This window comes from Larimichthys crocea, chromosome X (genome assembly GCF_000972845.2).
Source record: "Larimichthys crocea isolate SSNF chromosome X, L_crocea_2.0, whole genome shotgun sequence".
Classification (NCBI taxonomy): Eukaryota; Metazoa; Chordata; class Actinopteri; family Sciaenidae; genus Larimichthys; species Larimichthys crocea.
The window spans coordinates 22163976-22181135 of record NC_040020.1 but is presented as its reverse complement, the minus strand read 5'-3'; the positions used below and the strand labels follow the sequence as shown (position 1 = coordinate 22181135).

The 17160-nt window shown below is 40.1% G+C and overlaps 2 protein-coding genes across 2 annotated transcripts in view; both read left to right on the top strand.

Moving 5' to 3' along the window:
* The window catches only part of lrriq1 (leucine-rich repeats and IQ motif containing 1), a 32180-nt gene extending 23509 nt beyond the window's left edge, over positions 1 to 8671 (top strand). The window contains exons 17-20 of the mRNA XM_027283616.1: positions 678 to 792; positions 1770 to 1830; positions 2416 to 2536; positions 5544 to 8671. Of these exons, the coding sequence (XP_027139417.1) occupies positions 678 to 792; positions 1770 to 1830; positions 2416 to 2536; positions 5544 to 5677 (431 nt within the window). The 3' untranslated portion in view covers positions 5678 to 8671. The remainder of the gene's footprint in view (positions 1 to 677; positions 793 to 1769; positions 1831 to 2415; positions 2537 to 5543) is intronic.
* Positions 8672 to 11424: 2753 nt separating this feature from the next.
* On the top strand, positions 11425 to 16679 carry alx1 (ALX homeobox 1). The gene is made up of 4 exons (XM_010735472.3): positions 11425 to 11781; positions 12205 to 12509; positions 12892 to 13020; positions 15264 to 16679. Exons 1-4 carry the CDS (start codon positions 11553 to 11555, stop codon positions 15603 to 15605), a joined length of 1005 nt encoding a protein of 334 aa, XP_010733774.1. The 5' UTR covers positions 11425 to 11552; the 3' UTR covers positions 15606 to 16679.
* The last annotated feature ends 481 nt before the right edge of the window (positions 16680 to 17160 follow it).

The window sequence follows — 17160 nt, the reverse complement described above, 5'->3', positions numbered from 1 at the left end:
ATGCATCATTAGTTCCAGCATTGGGCTGTCAAAATTCATTATCAGTTTACACCCATCTACGGCAGCATTACTGTCAGCACAGCATAAATGTTTACTTTGAATTACAACCTTATTATGGGATTTCAGCATAACCCGTAAATCAGTGGCCTTTCAGATTTCTTTCTTTAACAAACTATGGAACACTGCTTGGTTTCAATTTTACAACGAACCACAAGCCCCAACAATAGTTGTAATAGCAGATCCTCTCCTGTTGCAACTTTCAGCAACATTTAATGTATTATAGTAATGCCCTCGACTCTTCCAAACAAATACACCACCTTAAGCCCAAACATAAACACTGGAAGCTTTGACCACTGATCTCTTCCAGTGCTGGAAGCCCTGGCTGGCTGTAATTACAGTGAAACATGTCAAATGTTGCTACAGATTGGGTCCATGAGCTGTTTATCTGCTAAGCTTCTATTCTGGTGAGCATCTGTTAACACAACTCCTTTACTGAAGTATTGATTACGTCTGTTGTCATTTAGAAACATGCCACCCTCACCTCAACTTTCCCTGATAGGCAGCACACTCATTCTTTGTTACTGTTGTCATCGAGAATGTTACTTGTTGCTGATGAGAGGAGACAGAGAAAAAATAACAGCCTGAGACATTTATTTGATGTTTTCTCCTGAGTGCAGCTCGCGAGGCCGAGGTGGGCCTTCAGCAAGCAGAGAAGACAGAGCGAGTGAAGCGGGAACGAGCTCAGCAGTGGCTGCACACCCAGGCTGCTCACTCTGACAGGGACTCAGAGAGGTGAGGAGGTTTATCTCGGTCATAAGGTGGCGTAAGTGGTGTGTTGTGCAGCTCAAATTGGATTAAAGGGTCGCTTCACGAAATTACAGAGAAGTGTTTCTTTTTTTTTTTTGAGAAAAAAAACTGAAGAAACCTCTACAGGCTACAGAAAAGTGTCCTTGATAATTCACAACCTTGTAATCTGTCTTTGGGATTTCACAGCGATGCAGATTATCCATGCTGTAGAACTGACACATTTCAATGCAACAGTGTTTTATTTGGGAGGTGGCAGAAATCTGAGAGATGGATATCTCAAAACATGGGCAAATACAGTCAAAACTACTTGCATGGCTCGATGCCACTGGAGGTAATATGTTTTTTGTAGTGTGGGTAAACTGATCCTTTAATGAGCTGCTGTCAATTTTCCAGACATGTTTTAAGACACAAAAATATCCTGCTTGGAATAATGATTTGGGTATGATGCGATTTTCATCCGCACAGTGGTCCACATTTTGGCTTCCAAACTGGTTGTGATGTCACAAAACCATACACATCTGTCAGATCTAAGATAAACACAGACAAACTTTGCCTGTTCAAACTGCACAATCATCATTGTGCATAGTGAAGCTCAAACATCCAAGTCAAGTACTAATCAGTAAAACAGTTGGTTTTATATTTCTGGTAATCATTTTTTAGCAGTGGTGATTTTTTAAAAATATATTTTCTTTCGACTTTCTGTCAGCCTGTTATTTTTTCAATATGGTCATATCAAATGATTTGTGTAGTAGGGATTCTATCATCAAAATGCAATGAGTGAGGCAGTGAACAGGCCTATGCTAAACCCTACCTAACAAATAGACATTAAGATTATCAAACATGGCATCTGTGTTTATTTTATAATATGACAGAGGTAATTGCATAGAACTCAAGAGGGAAAACTGCTGAATCTATTCAAAATACACAGAGCACTAACAGCTTTTTTAAAATCCTCTCTTCAGTGAACATTTTTTACCGGAGATCAGCTCAGACGTTTTGAATGGAGGCAGAGTACAGCTCGTGGTGAGTACCCCACACTGTTTCCCCTGCAGTTCATTCACTTTATAGGATGACAGTGAATCTTGATTTGAATCTTTCCTGAGTGGGCAGTTGCATGTATATGAGGATATGCAGTATTTACATTCAGCAGTCAGAGTCATGTCCCGCGCTGGAGGTTCCCTCCCCTGGAGCCTGTCTCATCAGCTTCGATTTAAAGGAGGCAGGGGGTGAGGGGAGGGGGGTGGTGAGTCTGAGGTTCAGCTCCACTGTGACACTCTCAATTGGATCAACTGGCTGCAATTTCTTCATTTTACTTGCAGAAATCTCAGTGTCACTTTGGAGCAGTTTTCCTGGGCCCTAGAACGAAACTGATGCTCATGAGGTCTTTGAAGTCGGAAACTGCAGGTCTCCGTGCCGTTATAGAGCACTTTGAGTTATGATCACTGGCAAGAGGAGCCGCCCTCTTCCTCCTGTTTCTTAGATATGTTCAGACTGCAGAGCCGCTGGTTGTTGAATGTTTTTCAAAATGCTGGACTGCTTGCGTGAGACGTGTCATGTTGGGCCTCATTTGTGTGTGTATATGTGTTTCTGTGTGTGCGGTGCGTGCAGGCGGACCCAGGATATACAGAGCATCTACATCATGCCAGTGGATTGTGGGCCAACAGCAGTTCAGCTGCCCAGCCTTGCAAACAGAACAATTATCTTCGCAAAAACTCTTTGGGTCATACAAGTGAGTCCTATGAACTTCACAGCCATTTTTCTACATCAAATCACTGTGTTAGTGGGAGTTTTTAACTAAACCAAAAAAAACATTCACAGAATTTTCTCAAACACAGGTCTCAACTTTCCCCAAGTAAATTATTTGCTTCACTGACTGTTTTTAACATTATTTCACAATAATCCAGATAAATGGCAATAAATAAATGGAGACAAACTCATTGTATCAATTCATCTATTAGTTTGGTCTATAAAATGTTGAAAAATGTTGATCACAGTTTCCTAAAGCCCAAGATGATATCCCCAAATGTCTACAGCCCAAATATATTCAGTTTACTGTCATAGAAGACTAAAAGAAACCCCAGAAAATATTTATATTTGAAATCAGAAAATTCTTTAAAAAATCACTCAAAACGATGAATCGATTATCAGAATTTGTGACAACTAATCAATTAATCGACTCATCATTGCAGCACTGATATTCAGTATATTTTATGCAAATGTATTAATTACTATTTATTATTAAGCTGAGCTGACCTTTCATTGTTTTTTCAATGACAGAACATTTGACATTTGAAGGAAGAAAGCACAGTGACATAAAAATACAATAAAGTCAGTAATTATAAAAATGGGACAGTCTGTGTATAACTGTGTTATGATTAAACATAAAAAATCATAGATTAAGATTGTGTGCATGTTTTTGTTTGCATGTGTGTGTATGTACGTACCTGTACATTCAGCACATGTGTGTACAGATGTTTCTGTGTTTGCACACTTGGGTCTTGGGTCACATAGACCTGAGTTCACAGAGCTAGGGATAAAGGCTGCTGCTTATTCAGGCCGGACTCCACCGGTCGGCTGCTTCAGGAGGGGAGGGGAAGCCACAAGGTCGGGCTGGGGACAGAGTGCAGTGAATTTCTCCTCTGACAGGAAACGGGCAGAAAGGGAAAAAAAACAAAAAAACAGTTCTTTCAGTGAAGAATGACTGGCCCTTCTGTCAGGAGAAGTGGGGCTCAGGAGTTTGAATGACAAAGATGCTACTGACACGCTGAAAGCAGATGACCACATTAAACAAGCCCAGGAACCCAAGTGAACGAGAGCCCTGTCCCTGTTAATGAAGCCAAATTGGATTCCGATGATTATTTCAAAATGATATCCACGAGGTGCAGCAGCCGCAGGAGCGAGTGTCGTCGTGCTCAGCAGGCAGACTGTTGTTCTCCTCAGGAGTACGGCCGGGAGAAAGAAAGCCTCTTTGTCTGCACTGAAAACACCACTTATCGAAATTGTCTAGGGCAAATTGAAATATGAATGTATGTGTAAGGCTAGAGCATTTCTCAAAAAGCCAATTAGAGAATTCATAAACTTGGACAGGTCATCTGAAATCAGGAAATGCAGCTTCTTTGAAAAACATCTTTTTATAGAAAAACAAAAAACAATCTTTATTGTTCAAAAAGTTATAGATCCTTTGCCTCTGAAGTGGCGCACATACATCAAAGTGAAGGTTTAAAGTGAGAAGGTTCACTTAGTTTGCCATCACAGTAAAGACTACATAAATACTCTATAACCTTCTCTATAACCTATTGCAATGCGATACTCACCACTTGCTGGGATAGTGCCATAAAATGCGTTTCCAGGCTCACAAAATATTTTCATTACGTGTGCAGAGGAAACCACTTAAGTTGCATATCTGCTCCTTCAATTTTGTCCACTGTTCAACTCTAATAGGAGTAAAATGATGGAAAACAATTTGTTTGGTCACAGCGGTTGGGTCAGATGTGTGGTCATTTGTTTATCTCTGTTCATTTAATAGCATGACTCCACAACTTGCATTGATATTAGCAACATGTGTGTCACGTTTTGCGTTCTGTTTTTGATTTGGGACATATAATTGGACAAAAGTCTTCAAGAAATGAAATTCAGCCAACAAAGGCCGCCTAAAATGTCTAAAAATAAACACAAAAGGCCGCGGTGGTTTATCTCTAAACTGCATTACACAAACACGATGAGAGGAAAATAGAGTTACATTACAGACATGACTTAAATCAAAAACCTGGATTAGGTATGACTTATATGGATAGATATTCTATACAGTGTGCAAGCTGTGCAGACATTTGGAGCCGGGTCAGTACCTGCGATGCATCCCAGGCCCCCCACCTTCTCCAGAGCCCTCCCCGCTGTTTGGCTCCCTGTGTGGGGCGGCCGTGGAGACCGCGGTCCTGGGCTCTACACGTGGAATGCATCATGCCTGGGAGAAGCACTGCCTTTGTTCTGTGTGTTTGAAAAGCTTTGTACTGATCCCCAGGTGAAATGGAAGGGCCTCTGATACAGCACACGGCGCTCCTGGGTGACGGAGCACACAAACAGACTTAACAGTGAGATTTGATATGGTTTTGTCTCGAGTCTGCTGGGTCAGAGACCAAACTAAAGTTAAAATTGTGTCTTATGGCTATATTTGTAATGTGACTTTTTAAAATGCTCAATTCATTTAAGATCAAATGATTGAAACAAATAGAAAAAGTTCACGATTAAGTTGCCCAACATGAAATAATGCTCTTCAGCATTCAGCAGATGATGCTTCGATAAATGCAGTTTGCAAATATTAATTACCACATAGGTGTCATAGTGGATTGCATGAATAGCCCAAAATCAACTTTGCGTGATGCAGATAATGTCCTTTCCTCCATGAACATTAGATCACATTTTGACAAAAGGTATTCCAGGGTAAAATCCTCACGAGAATAACTTTTTTGTTAGATGGAAGTCATTAATATTCCTTCCTCTAGAAACTGTTTTATTATATTGATTATAGATAGGCTGAGTTAGGACCACAAGGAACAAAAATCCAGTAAAACCACGAGTGACACATGACTACAACAGCACAGGAATGAATGCCTGGCATCATATCCACTCTTTAAATAGCACAAATGTTATGGATTACCATTTGATGTCTATGATGGATTGATTTCACACTGCTCGATTTACATATGCGATATTGACACATTTTCCTTCTATGTCTCCAGGAGAAGAAGTTCCATCTCCGAAGCGAGTCACGTCAGCTCCGTCAAAAAAAGAGCGCATCTCCTTCCGAGACAACCCCATCCAGATGAGCGGCGGCTGGGGAGGGGGCAGGAAGAGGGACAAAGTGTACAAGTAAAACACAAACTCTGCTACAAACATGTCATCTTTTTTGCTGTCCTTACCTAGGACAACATAAAGACGAGACTTTTTTTTTCAGTTCACCTCTTCTGATACAAAGAATGCAGCTTTTTCAAAATGTGCATCTTGTTTTGGACAACATATTTATGCTTCCCTTCGGATGCAACATGATACTAACAACAACCTGTGTTGTGGTATTACCATGTTTTCATGCAAGAAAATACCACAAATGTAGTGAGACAAGGTTTAAACCAATACATTTCAGCTCCACAATCTTTTCCGTCCATGAAGAAGACTGTCTTTATTTTTATTTTCAGTGCTATTTCATCGCAAGCGCTGAATCTGCCTGCAGCTATTCCTTTTCAACTGAGCTGAAAACTCGAGCTCCCTCTCTAAAAAATTAATTAGGACCAATAGGACCAGGACCAGCCCAAATATCTTCAGGCACTTCCATTATGTTGATTCTGCTCAAGTGTCACTGCCTGAACGTGATCTCAGCCAGCCAGCACCAAAACACATGGAAGAAAATCACAAACCTTGCAAATAGCACGCTTCGTATGCAAATGATGGCAGGAAATCAGAACCGGGGCCATTAATACCTGTGGATTTATGTCTCGCAGGATGCTTAACTGCTGTTTTTCTCCCGATTTACTCTCTTGACAAAAAATCTCATAATTATAGTTTGTAGTCATGGGAAGAGACTTGCTTTTTCCACTTCTGCTGTGCTCTCTTAGGAGTAAAGTTTAATAAAGCCCAGAGATTTAAGTGCAATTTCCCCGATCTGTGGCTATTTTTAGCCGATGCTCACCAACAGTGGGCTTGAAATTACTGCTTTTATGAGCCGAGTGAAAACATTGGTGTTTGAATTAGAAAGATGTTTTCTTTATTTTCAGTCTTGGATTCTAATGGCCTTGTCTGTGTATGTGAATTTGGAGAGCTAAGGCGTCTGTCCGCAAACACTGCCCACCGGAGGCGGTGAACCTCTTGGAGGCTTGGAGGTTCATCGCTGGTCCGCCGGCTGGAAATGATAACTTAATGAATGTCAAAACAAATAGTCAGAGCTGCAGAGTGGCTCCCTGGCAGGAAATGCATGTCTGTCTATTTACTTTCTCTCTATCTTTCACTCACACATGTCTGGAGGGTGTGTTTTGATTGTACACGAGCTGATGGGGATTTTTGTCTTGGAGTGGCGCATGCCAGAGATCTGGTGGTCCTGCCCACTTGGGGGTTATTGAGAAACCCAAGAGTGCTGTCTTTTCAGGGGGGAGACTGGTTCTTCAGGCTCTCCATGGGTCATCAGTGGATGGTGTTTCTCAGTCATTACATAGCTGTGATAATGCACAATTCAGACAGGTGAGATAAAACATAAAGCATGTCTTATCACCAGCGTTTTGTTTGACACAAGTTCAGATCTGTCCACAGTTCTTCTCTACAAACGCTGCATCTGAAATTATATTGTTAAACCGTTGTCCACCAGTCTTCATTAGATTTGTTTACTTTTTGGTTATGGCTAAATTATATGTAACCTAAGACATCCAAAATCCATTGCCTGGTGAAATGAGTGCTCCACCACACATTTAGATAAGATGAAGAATGTCCCTCTCAGCCCAGACTGCCAGCCTGACCTCAAGTCAGCAAATGCTGTCAGACGGGGTCTGGCAGAGAGCGCTTTGTATCCCAGTCCCACCAAGTGCCTCTCCTTACAGCGTGCTTACAAGTTGTAGCTCGAGCTTTTGAATGCATGCGGTGTAGTTTTGTCCATTATTTGAGAAGCCAGTGGTTTCTATTTATTTCCGTATGTTTGAAAATGAATTAGCAGACTCATGAAAGACGCTTCACCGTAATTAATCACGGTGAAGATCAAGTCTGCGTCAGTGTCATATTATCATTCCATGGTAATGCGCTTTACATATTAGACGAAGAATGTAACTTTAAACGCAGGCCGAGGGCTTCGGGACTGTGCTGATGATTTTTATATTATATGTAAATGAATGGAAGCCAACTGCTGCCTAAAAGGATAATAACATCTTTAGAATACAACAGCCTGGCTCGTAAAGTATAAAAAAGCACCATACTGAGGCTCATTGTGACGAGGACAGAACCTCTAGTACTGAAACACAGTGTGGGACATACAATAGACAATCTACAGCATGTGTGTGTACGCAGCGTGACATGCTAACTGAAACGTAGTTGTACTGTAGAGGAAGTAAAACTGATTTGAAGGTTTACTACTCTGCTGTTACATTTATTATTTAAGTGAATAGTCATAAAGAGGTGATTAGAATTGTGGGGAAATCCATATGTCTGAGCATTGGAAATATTTCAGAATGTAAAATAACCTTCAGTTCAAATCCCACAAACACTTAGTTAAACAGAAAAATGACATAATAAGAGGTTATTTTCTTTGTTTTCTGCCTTGTGACAGCATTAGCCAGCTCCTTTAGCCATAGGAAAGAAATGGGGAAATACGTCTAAAGGAATGTGCATGCTCTCCTGGAAATGTGAACCTGATATATGAAGAAATTGGGAATAAACTCACACAAGCAGAAAGTATTCTGCACTGGACCCTGGTAAAAGTCAAAACTGTTTTATTCCTTGAGTGACAACTGCTGGCTTCTAATATCCCAGGTCATAGTCACTGTGTTCACCAAAGTGAGGGCAGGACTGATGTCACAGGGAGCGAGTCAGACGTTTAGACAAATTGAAAGATTATTAACAGATCTGTAAACTGAGATTAAGGTGGAACAGAATCACTTCAGCGTGTCAGACGTATTTCTGACATTTATGGAAGGAAGTGCATACAATTTAATTTACATTACATGAAATACAAATGTATACACATCTTTTTAATATCTATTTTTAAAATAATCCATTCTTTGAATTGTGTTTTTATAATACAGTCTGACAAACAGTAACTGTGTTATGTTTTTATTTTTTATTTTGACTGAGCTCAGATTGTGGTGAGAAAACACTTGATAAGTGGTATGATTTATTTTTATTATATCTGCAGCAAACATATTGTGTTGAGAACATTTCCTTTTGCTTCAGGGTGCATTCATTATTATCAAACAAATTGTTTATGACTCCATAATGTTATACTGTATGCACTTTGTGTTTGTGCATCTCCTGTTAAATGTTCGTTTTGCTTCATTTGTGTCTTTTAAATTAAACCAATATTAAAATGTAAAAGCAACATAAAAGCTTCTATCTGTTTTAGTTGGACCTAAATCTGTTTTTGTATTTTAAAATGCAAATAATGAATTCCATTTTAATATCAGCGGCCATTTAAAATGTGGTAATGTTTGGGCTCACCTTGCTTTCTTGATTCTGGCTTTACAGTAAACTCTACTGATATTCATTTTAAATCAGTGGTGGTTAAAATGGTCAAAGAAAAAGAAGAAAAATCTTTTTGTGATTATTTTATTGTTATTAAAATTAGTTTTTTATCCTTTTGTCACAGCATCTGGATTGAGTCTGAGCGGCCTTCCTGGTGGGTTAGTTCTGGTTTCAGTCATAGGTAACATGTCGGCTTGAACCCAGATGACTTAGTCATGTGACCGAGAGCTAAAGTTGGTCAGCTCTCAGGAATGTCTGACTCCTGAAAACAACAACAGACAAACAAACAAAATGAAAACAAACTTTTAAAGCACGAACGAGCTGCTTTCACTTTTTCACATTCAGCTTCATGAGCCAAAGGTTCTGCCGGCTCAAATGACATTCATGAGCTCCACAAAGTTTGGACTTTGGGGAAAATAAACTCTGTTCGTTTTTGTGTTTCGTGGCTAGCCAAAGTCTGAAGACATTTGAATAGATTAAATTAGACCCAAGTGTGGCTTTAGGCATCATGATGTCATGTGTCTGCCTTCTGAAGTGGCACGTTTTGGCCTCTCAGGCCCTGGTTTGGATGTGCTGGACTGCGATCAGTTGCTTTGAGACTGAAATGAATGGTAATTAGTTCAGTTCAATCATATTTTGACCATGATGAGTGCTATATAATATTCTAACAAATTGGCAGGATATGTTTTTATCCAAAGTGAAGGTGTAGGTCTTTCCAGGTGGCTCACATGACATATTGGCCGCAGCACTTAAAGAATTAGTCTGACTGATGGGCTTAAAGGTGACCAAGCTCTAACTTTACATGCCCGCTAAGCATCTATTGTGGCAGGAATTTCCAGCCCAAGACCAAATCACAGTGAACTTTTCACATTTTCTCCTCAGCGTGAGCCGGTGTGCGAGGTCATCTTAGAAGCCAAATACGACCCCCGCCTGTTACTTCAGAGCACCTCTATTTATTTAGATTTTTTCTCCTGTGGCCCTGTGAAGCTCCAGGTAGCTGCCACTGACCCCAGAGCGAACCAAAGCTCCAGGCATGGTATGCATTGCAGGTGGTGTGGGCCTGGGTGGAGACGTGGAGGTAGGAGATAAGCTTTGGTTGGTGGTAACATAATTCCTCCAATAAGAGGAAATAGAAGATTTTTTTTTTCCCACAAACTTCTCTGTTGAGTTCTGTGTGTTTGCTCCTGAGGGCTGCTGGATGTTTGCTCTTTGATTCAAACAGGAGAGCATCAGCACTTCATTTACAGGATTTATGGATGATAAACATTCATCCTGATTTCATCTTATTCCGATTTACACAAAGCACTGTTGCGTAATTTCGCATCATGATCAGGCTCTTATGTTTTTGTCGCATCTTATTTATTTATTTTTTGATCACGCATAACATGTCCTCTTGGAAAAAATTAAAATCTCATCAATAATTCTACAAATGTCTGACACAAATAAACTGCGATCGTGGAAAAACGTGCGCCAGACTGTCGAACTTCGCTGAGATTAAATTGACATTTAAATGAGTCCGAATAAATTTCAATTGTTCGGTGCAGTGGACGAAAAATATAGCTCCGTTTAAATGATCCGAATGTATGAAAATTGTAATTTTTTTTTTTTTTGTCAAGATGTCAGAACTTAAAAAAGAGAATAAGATCCAGATTTGGACTGTGTTTAAAGATTGACCCATGCGCGCATGTCTTAACAATTGTTAATTTAAGATCACAAGTTCTTAAATAATAAAACAATAAAACAAATAAAGAAGCTTTATTTATTATTACATAATTATATATTATATAGTGTTTCCCTGTGAGCAGCGTTTTTCGAAGTGACAGAAACAAAAAGAAAAGTATTTGCGTCCTAGTTTTTCTTCCTAATTAAATATTTAAATAAGTTTGCTTTTTTAATACAGTATAATTAGATATTAATTTATTATCCTAACGCCTTTATAGACTTGAAATGCAACATAACAGATTTATCAGGGCCTAATTATTAGAAATATAAAGATGTGAAACCTAACATGATGCTCATAGAACAGGCTGATAAATCAAATGAAATAAAATGAGGTCAAATACATGTTCATTCCTCATGAAGTAAACTTCAGGCATTTTGTTCTTCACTTTATTTTGCTGTCATTAAAACTTCAAGTTAAACTTCAATAAAACGAATCGAACGCCGAGCAGAGATTATCCAGAGACTCAGATTAAATCCCATTCAGTCACAGCTCGTAGCTGCAGATAAAGCATTGGCTCGTTGTGGATGTCTAAACATGTTCTAAATTAAAGTCACTTTTGATTGTTTCCTCTCTCGGACTCTTTGTGGGTCTAGAATCACTTTAAACTGCTGTTTGGTTTGGATTCAGCTCGTGGGAGGAGTTGGTGCTGTTTCATATTCAGAGAGGAGGGGGGCTCTTTACGGGTCTCATTCTCTTTGGGGCTATAAAGACGTTGTGCCTTCAAGACAGAGCAAATTAACTCCATTGGCGAATTATTGCATTACAGGGCAGTGCTCCGATCATCGGTGCGCGACGGCGATTAGTTTCCTTTTTTATGGTGACATTTGATTCAAGCAAGCGGATTTCGGTTAAGATGATGGAGTACATGGAGGATAAGTTTGCGTTGAAAAGCCAAACGATGAAGGCCAGCGATTACTACATGGATCAGGTCATGGAGAGTCTGGACAGCGCGCAGTATTTCACCAAGTCTTCCCCGAAATGTGTGCAGGCCTTCGGGCTTCAGAGCGGTGAACACCGCTCCTCTCCCTGCGGAGACCAAAACGGTGCGTAAAAACTTGTTATTGTCCAACTTTGACTTTTAGTGCGTCAGCACTACGACTTTACAGCAGCTGATATGCATCTGCGTGTGAGTTAGAGAGAGAAACCTGACAGGAATCTAACATCCAAAAGTTTCTTCTATTTGTTTGTTTTTTACGTTCAGTTATTATTATTACATGTGTTTTATTTTGTAATAATTGAATATTTTTTAAAAATTGCAAACTCATTGTTGGAGTTTTTTATAGTGTAAAACACTTGAAGGATCAAGGGTGAGCTAGGCCCATCATTTTTACATTTTTTGTTGTTGTTTATTTAAATACTAGGGGCAGTAATAATTTGATAGTCAAGTTTTATTTTGAAGTGTAAGTTGCATTTACAGTGTAATAATCTAATAATTTTGTTACTAATTTCTCAATTATAAATTTTAGCCAATTACGGTGTGCCAAAAACAGACGACGACACTTTGCACTCGGACCTCGGGAGGTCGATGGACAGTTGTTGCACTCTGCGGGCCTCTCCGGTCACAACCGGACAGGAGAAAACAGATTTAGACGACATGGGAGACAAGTGCGACAGTAACGTGTCCAGTAGCAAGAAGAGGAGACACCGGACGACTTTCACCAGCGCGCAGCTGGAGGAGCTGGAGAAAGTCTTTCAGAAAACTCACTATCCAGATGTTTATGTGAGGGAACAGCTGGCCATGAGGACGGAATTAACAGAGGCCAGAGTGCAGGTAGAGTTTATCACCAGGCTCTTATTTTGTTAACTGTCACATTTGGAGAAATGAAACCATAAAATGAAAAAAAAAAAAAAAAAGAAGTCTTTAAGGCGACAAATATGGAGCCGCTGTGCGCAAGAAGTGCGTAAAAATCCCAAATCCAGCAATGTAGCTCATAAATATGTTTAGTAATGAAAACCAAAATGTTGATTTTCCTCAAAGCAGGATACATTTTAATTTCAGGCTGCTCCAGCTTTTTAAAATGATTTTGACTTTTAGTTGGACTTGGTCTTTTTTACGCAAATTCCCCGTGCTATTTTGTGGAAATGTGACGTGAATTTAATTGATTTTGTTTTGTCTCATTTTCTTTTATTTTTTCTCTTTAACGCATAATTAGGTGTGGTTTCAGAACAGAAGAGCAAAGTGGCGGAAACGAGAGCGCTACGGGCAGATCCAACAAGCCAAAACTCACTTTGCAGCCACCTACGATTTATCAGTGTTACCGAGGACTGACAGCTACACACAGGCAAGTCGTGCTCATCGTTTTCTAACAGTCCAAGTTTTTAATGTTTCATTTCAAATCCATCTCTGATGGGAATTTTCATCCGTCGGTCTAAAGCATACTGTAACAGCCTGACATCTTCCTCCTACTACTTCTTAAAAAAAAAAAAGTCAGCGTATATAAGTCACAACAAATTCATGCCTTTATCTGTATACATCAGTGCATGTCACTGCTGCTCTATAAATCACTTATTATGAAACCCATCCTCAGATAAGAGGCCGAGCACTGATTAGAGCCTCTGTGAGGTGTCACGGCTGAATGAATGGACTTATATCAGATTTCATGTTAACTGAACATTCGTCTTGCAGTTTTGGACAAAGGTCAGGTGCAAGATGAAGTGAGGGGAGACGCACCATGTCAGCGTTCTCTATCACAAACTGAGATTATGGGCCTCCGAGTGTTGTAGAGCTTTTTAGATTTTTTTGAATTGGAAATATGCAGGCGGCAGTCTCTCACAGGGAGTGTGTGTGTGTGTGTGTGTGTGTGTGTGTGTGTGTGTGTGTGTTGACATTAACAGAAAGCAGCTTTTGTGTTGAATTCAAAGAAGTGGAATTTAAAAAAAAAGAAACAGACAGAGTCAGGCTCTGCTATGCCCCTGGCCCAAGACCAGGTCAGAAATGTGTTGGACTGTCTCGTATTTTCTTCACACATGTTTCTGATAGATACTCCTGGACACCAGCCATGCCCTTTCTTACAGCTATTCCGGATTACTGTCATCAAATGGATCGCCCTACATGTAATTGTGCTGGAGGTGGGTGGGGTTTTGTCTGCATAAATGCAGTGGACATGGATTGCGTTCTTGTGGGTTTTTAAAGAGTTTGCTTTTGTTTTGTTGGCAGTGATGCTTTCGGACAATATGGTTACTTTTTGAGGCACAGACTGAGGTGCTGCTTATCGATGGCACATGTTGACAGGAACGTACTGGCCAAGCTGATTCAAGCACATTTTAGTGCTCCCAAAGAAATGTATCTGACTGTCAGAGTTAACTGGCAAAAAGCTGAGCAATAGCAGGTCAGTTCAGTCTCTATACTTTTGCAGTTTTCTGTTTTTTCTCTAGGTATATTTATGGATGTAACTATCTTGGTGCATTGATTTTCTCTTGAAGTATGACATGGGATTTATGTTGAAGAGACGTAAGCTATAGCGACATATTTCAGTGACGTCATTTTCACTAAATACAATTAAGGAAGAAATGAATTTGCATGCTATTCACATGCTACTTACTTCCACTGGCTTGTCCTCTCAGTTTGATTGATCTCTTGGCAAATGACATTGAACGAGCTGCCTCTGAGTGAATGAAGTAATTTAAAATGTTATCAAGCTGTCAGTTCAGTCCAAATTTTAGGTTAAAGATGGACATGCTGTTGAGTTCCTGCCTTAAAAATCAGTCACATCCGCTCTATATGTCTTCTTTGGACTCTGAGAGAGACTGTGTGACGCTTTAGTGATAGATTAAAAAGACAGCCTGTGTTTTTGGAAGTGTTTGGATCTGTTTGCATTCGGACTCATAAACAGTCACTTCATCCTCCTCAAGAACATTTTTTCTCCTTTCTCATGTCATCGAGCCATGCTGATAGTTTTGGTTTTATCCGTCCAAATTTAGTGATTTCTCTCTCCACGCCAATATAATAGAGATAAATGCAATTATTAACGGGACATCTGTTATCTCATAACTTGGGCAAATAAAACAAAAACTCACTGCATGTCCAGAAAGAGTTAAGTGAGAAAACATGTTGTTTTTGTTTATTTGTTCTAATATGTGTAAAGCAGCCCTGCGTATGTGAGACATTTCCATGCTTTCTTATTTAAACATTTAAGAAAATATTAGTTAAACAGCTGCATTGCATGTACAACTCATCGTCTCAGTGTTGAGCAAACTCCAACTACAGCAATTTTTCAGATCTGTAGCTACAGCTACTGTTTTTGATGTATTTGTAGTAGAGATATAGTTCCTACATTTCTATTTTTCATTTTTGTTCCTACAATACGTCCAGATAATCTCAACTCAGAAGGTATACACAGTCTTCATTAGCCAATGGAGGGCTCAGGTGTCATGATTGAAAGTGTTTGAAAAGTTTTTTTGTTAAATATTGTTGAAATCTTGGTGCTAAATTATCTATTGAAGCTAATTTTGAAGTTTGTGCTCCAGTAGATCCTCAAGGAAATTATTCTCCCCAATATCTAAAATGTCTTCTTCCACCCAACAGATTCCAAACAACCTGTGGCCCAGCGCTGCTCCCGGTGGCTCTGTGGTCTCCTCCTGCATGCTGCCCCGAGGCTCCCCTCCCTGCGTCACGTCCTACTCGCACTCCCCTCGCTCTGCTGCCGGTGCCGCCGACCACGGCTATGTGGGCTTTCCCAATCAGCAGAACCAGTTCGGCCATGTCTCCCTCAACAACTTCTTCAGTGCAGACTCCCTCCTCACGCCGGCTGCCAATGGTCACCATGCCTTCGAGACCAAGCCCGAGTTTGAGAGGCGCTCATCCAGCATCGCTGTGCTGCGCATGAAGGCCAAGGAGCACGCGGCCAACATCTCGTGGGCCATGTGATGAGGGTTCCATGTGCATGTCTGGAAAGTCTGGAAAGTCTGGATAATGCTAATTATTTTTAGATTTTCCAGTTTTTACAAAGTGTTGGAACTGTCCAAAGAGCCTGATATCATATTCAAAACAAGCCGTTTGTCACTCACAGTACATGTTCTTGTCATTTACAGACTAGATGTCACTTATTTGTTGTTAAATGAAGCCAACTTCAGTCATACTGCCCTGCTATGTAGATCTGCATCATATGTAACTTTGACCCAAATTTAATCTCGTCAAGGACGAAGGGCCTGGGTAAAGTATGCGATGGAAAATGTGTCAGAATTCGTTGTTCTCTGCATACTCTAAAAGTTAATAAGTTCGAGCTCGTAACAGAAAACATTTACATAGCTATAATGTGTGACAGACAATCAACTGTTACTGGTCTAAAGCAGATTTAGTACTGGTACTAGCATTGAAATACTTCGACAATCAAATGGTCAAAGTCACTTCTCAAAAGGCGGAGACCTCCATGTAGCTTTACTAAAGCAATACATTCGTCACAATCATCCAGACTTTCAGGGTAATGTTCAGTGCGTCGTTTCAGAGCCCGCAGACTGTCGTCCTCTCTGGTCAGACCAGATGGTTGAAGAACCCTCGTGATCTGTGGAGGTGAGAGCTGTGATGTGAATAAGCTTTCCTTGTTGTTGTTTTTTAATGGGGGTCAGGAAGTCCTCAGTGTTTACTCCATCGAGACCGAAAGAAGTGTGAAAGGGAGGAGAAGCAAGACAAACTCCAGGCTCTAGTGGTCCCAGTGTGGGTACATGTGGATCCAGAGGGAGGGGTCCCAAACCACTGCAGCATTTCTAAGCACTGTGAATAAGTTTTTCTTTACATGCGCCTTTCGTCCTCCTCCCTCATTCCAGCTCAGGACTGAAGATGAGCAGCGTGGAGACAGACTGACTTGACGTACTGACGTGTCTGTGTGCTTTGCAGCAAAGCTCTATAACCTGTCGTCTGCCTCTGTTCTGTATGACAGGTACGCAACGCAGACAGAGGAGGCAGGTTTTTGTTTGTGTTGTAAATTTATCTGACAGAAGCATAATAAATGAATGTCACTTGATTTGAGCATGATTGTACTTTTTATAGAGTTTAAGTCTGATAAAATAATTTCTCTTATTAGGTGTGTCACAATTTTAGATCCAGTTTGGTTTTTTCATTTAAACATGAGTTCCTTGTTTTTACGAGCCCTGGCAACTTCCATTTACAGCCAGATAGTATCAAGTGTGATATAAGCACCATATGGTCAAATTTAACTGATTTGTTTCAGTACCAGTAACTTACAACTGGGAACAAACCATTAAAGAAGATTCACTTGGTGGTAGCAGGGTGCCTTACAACAACAGTTTGCAGGAAACTTCATGAAAAAAACAAAACCAACACAAATCGATGTCACTAACAAATATTAGTATGGTGTAAGTTATTTATCTGTGCAAAAACTATTTTAAAAAACATAAGTTGCTCTACTTGACATGTTCCTTCATTACCATAAATACACACTCTGTATTTTATTGTGAATTGATCC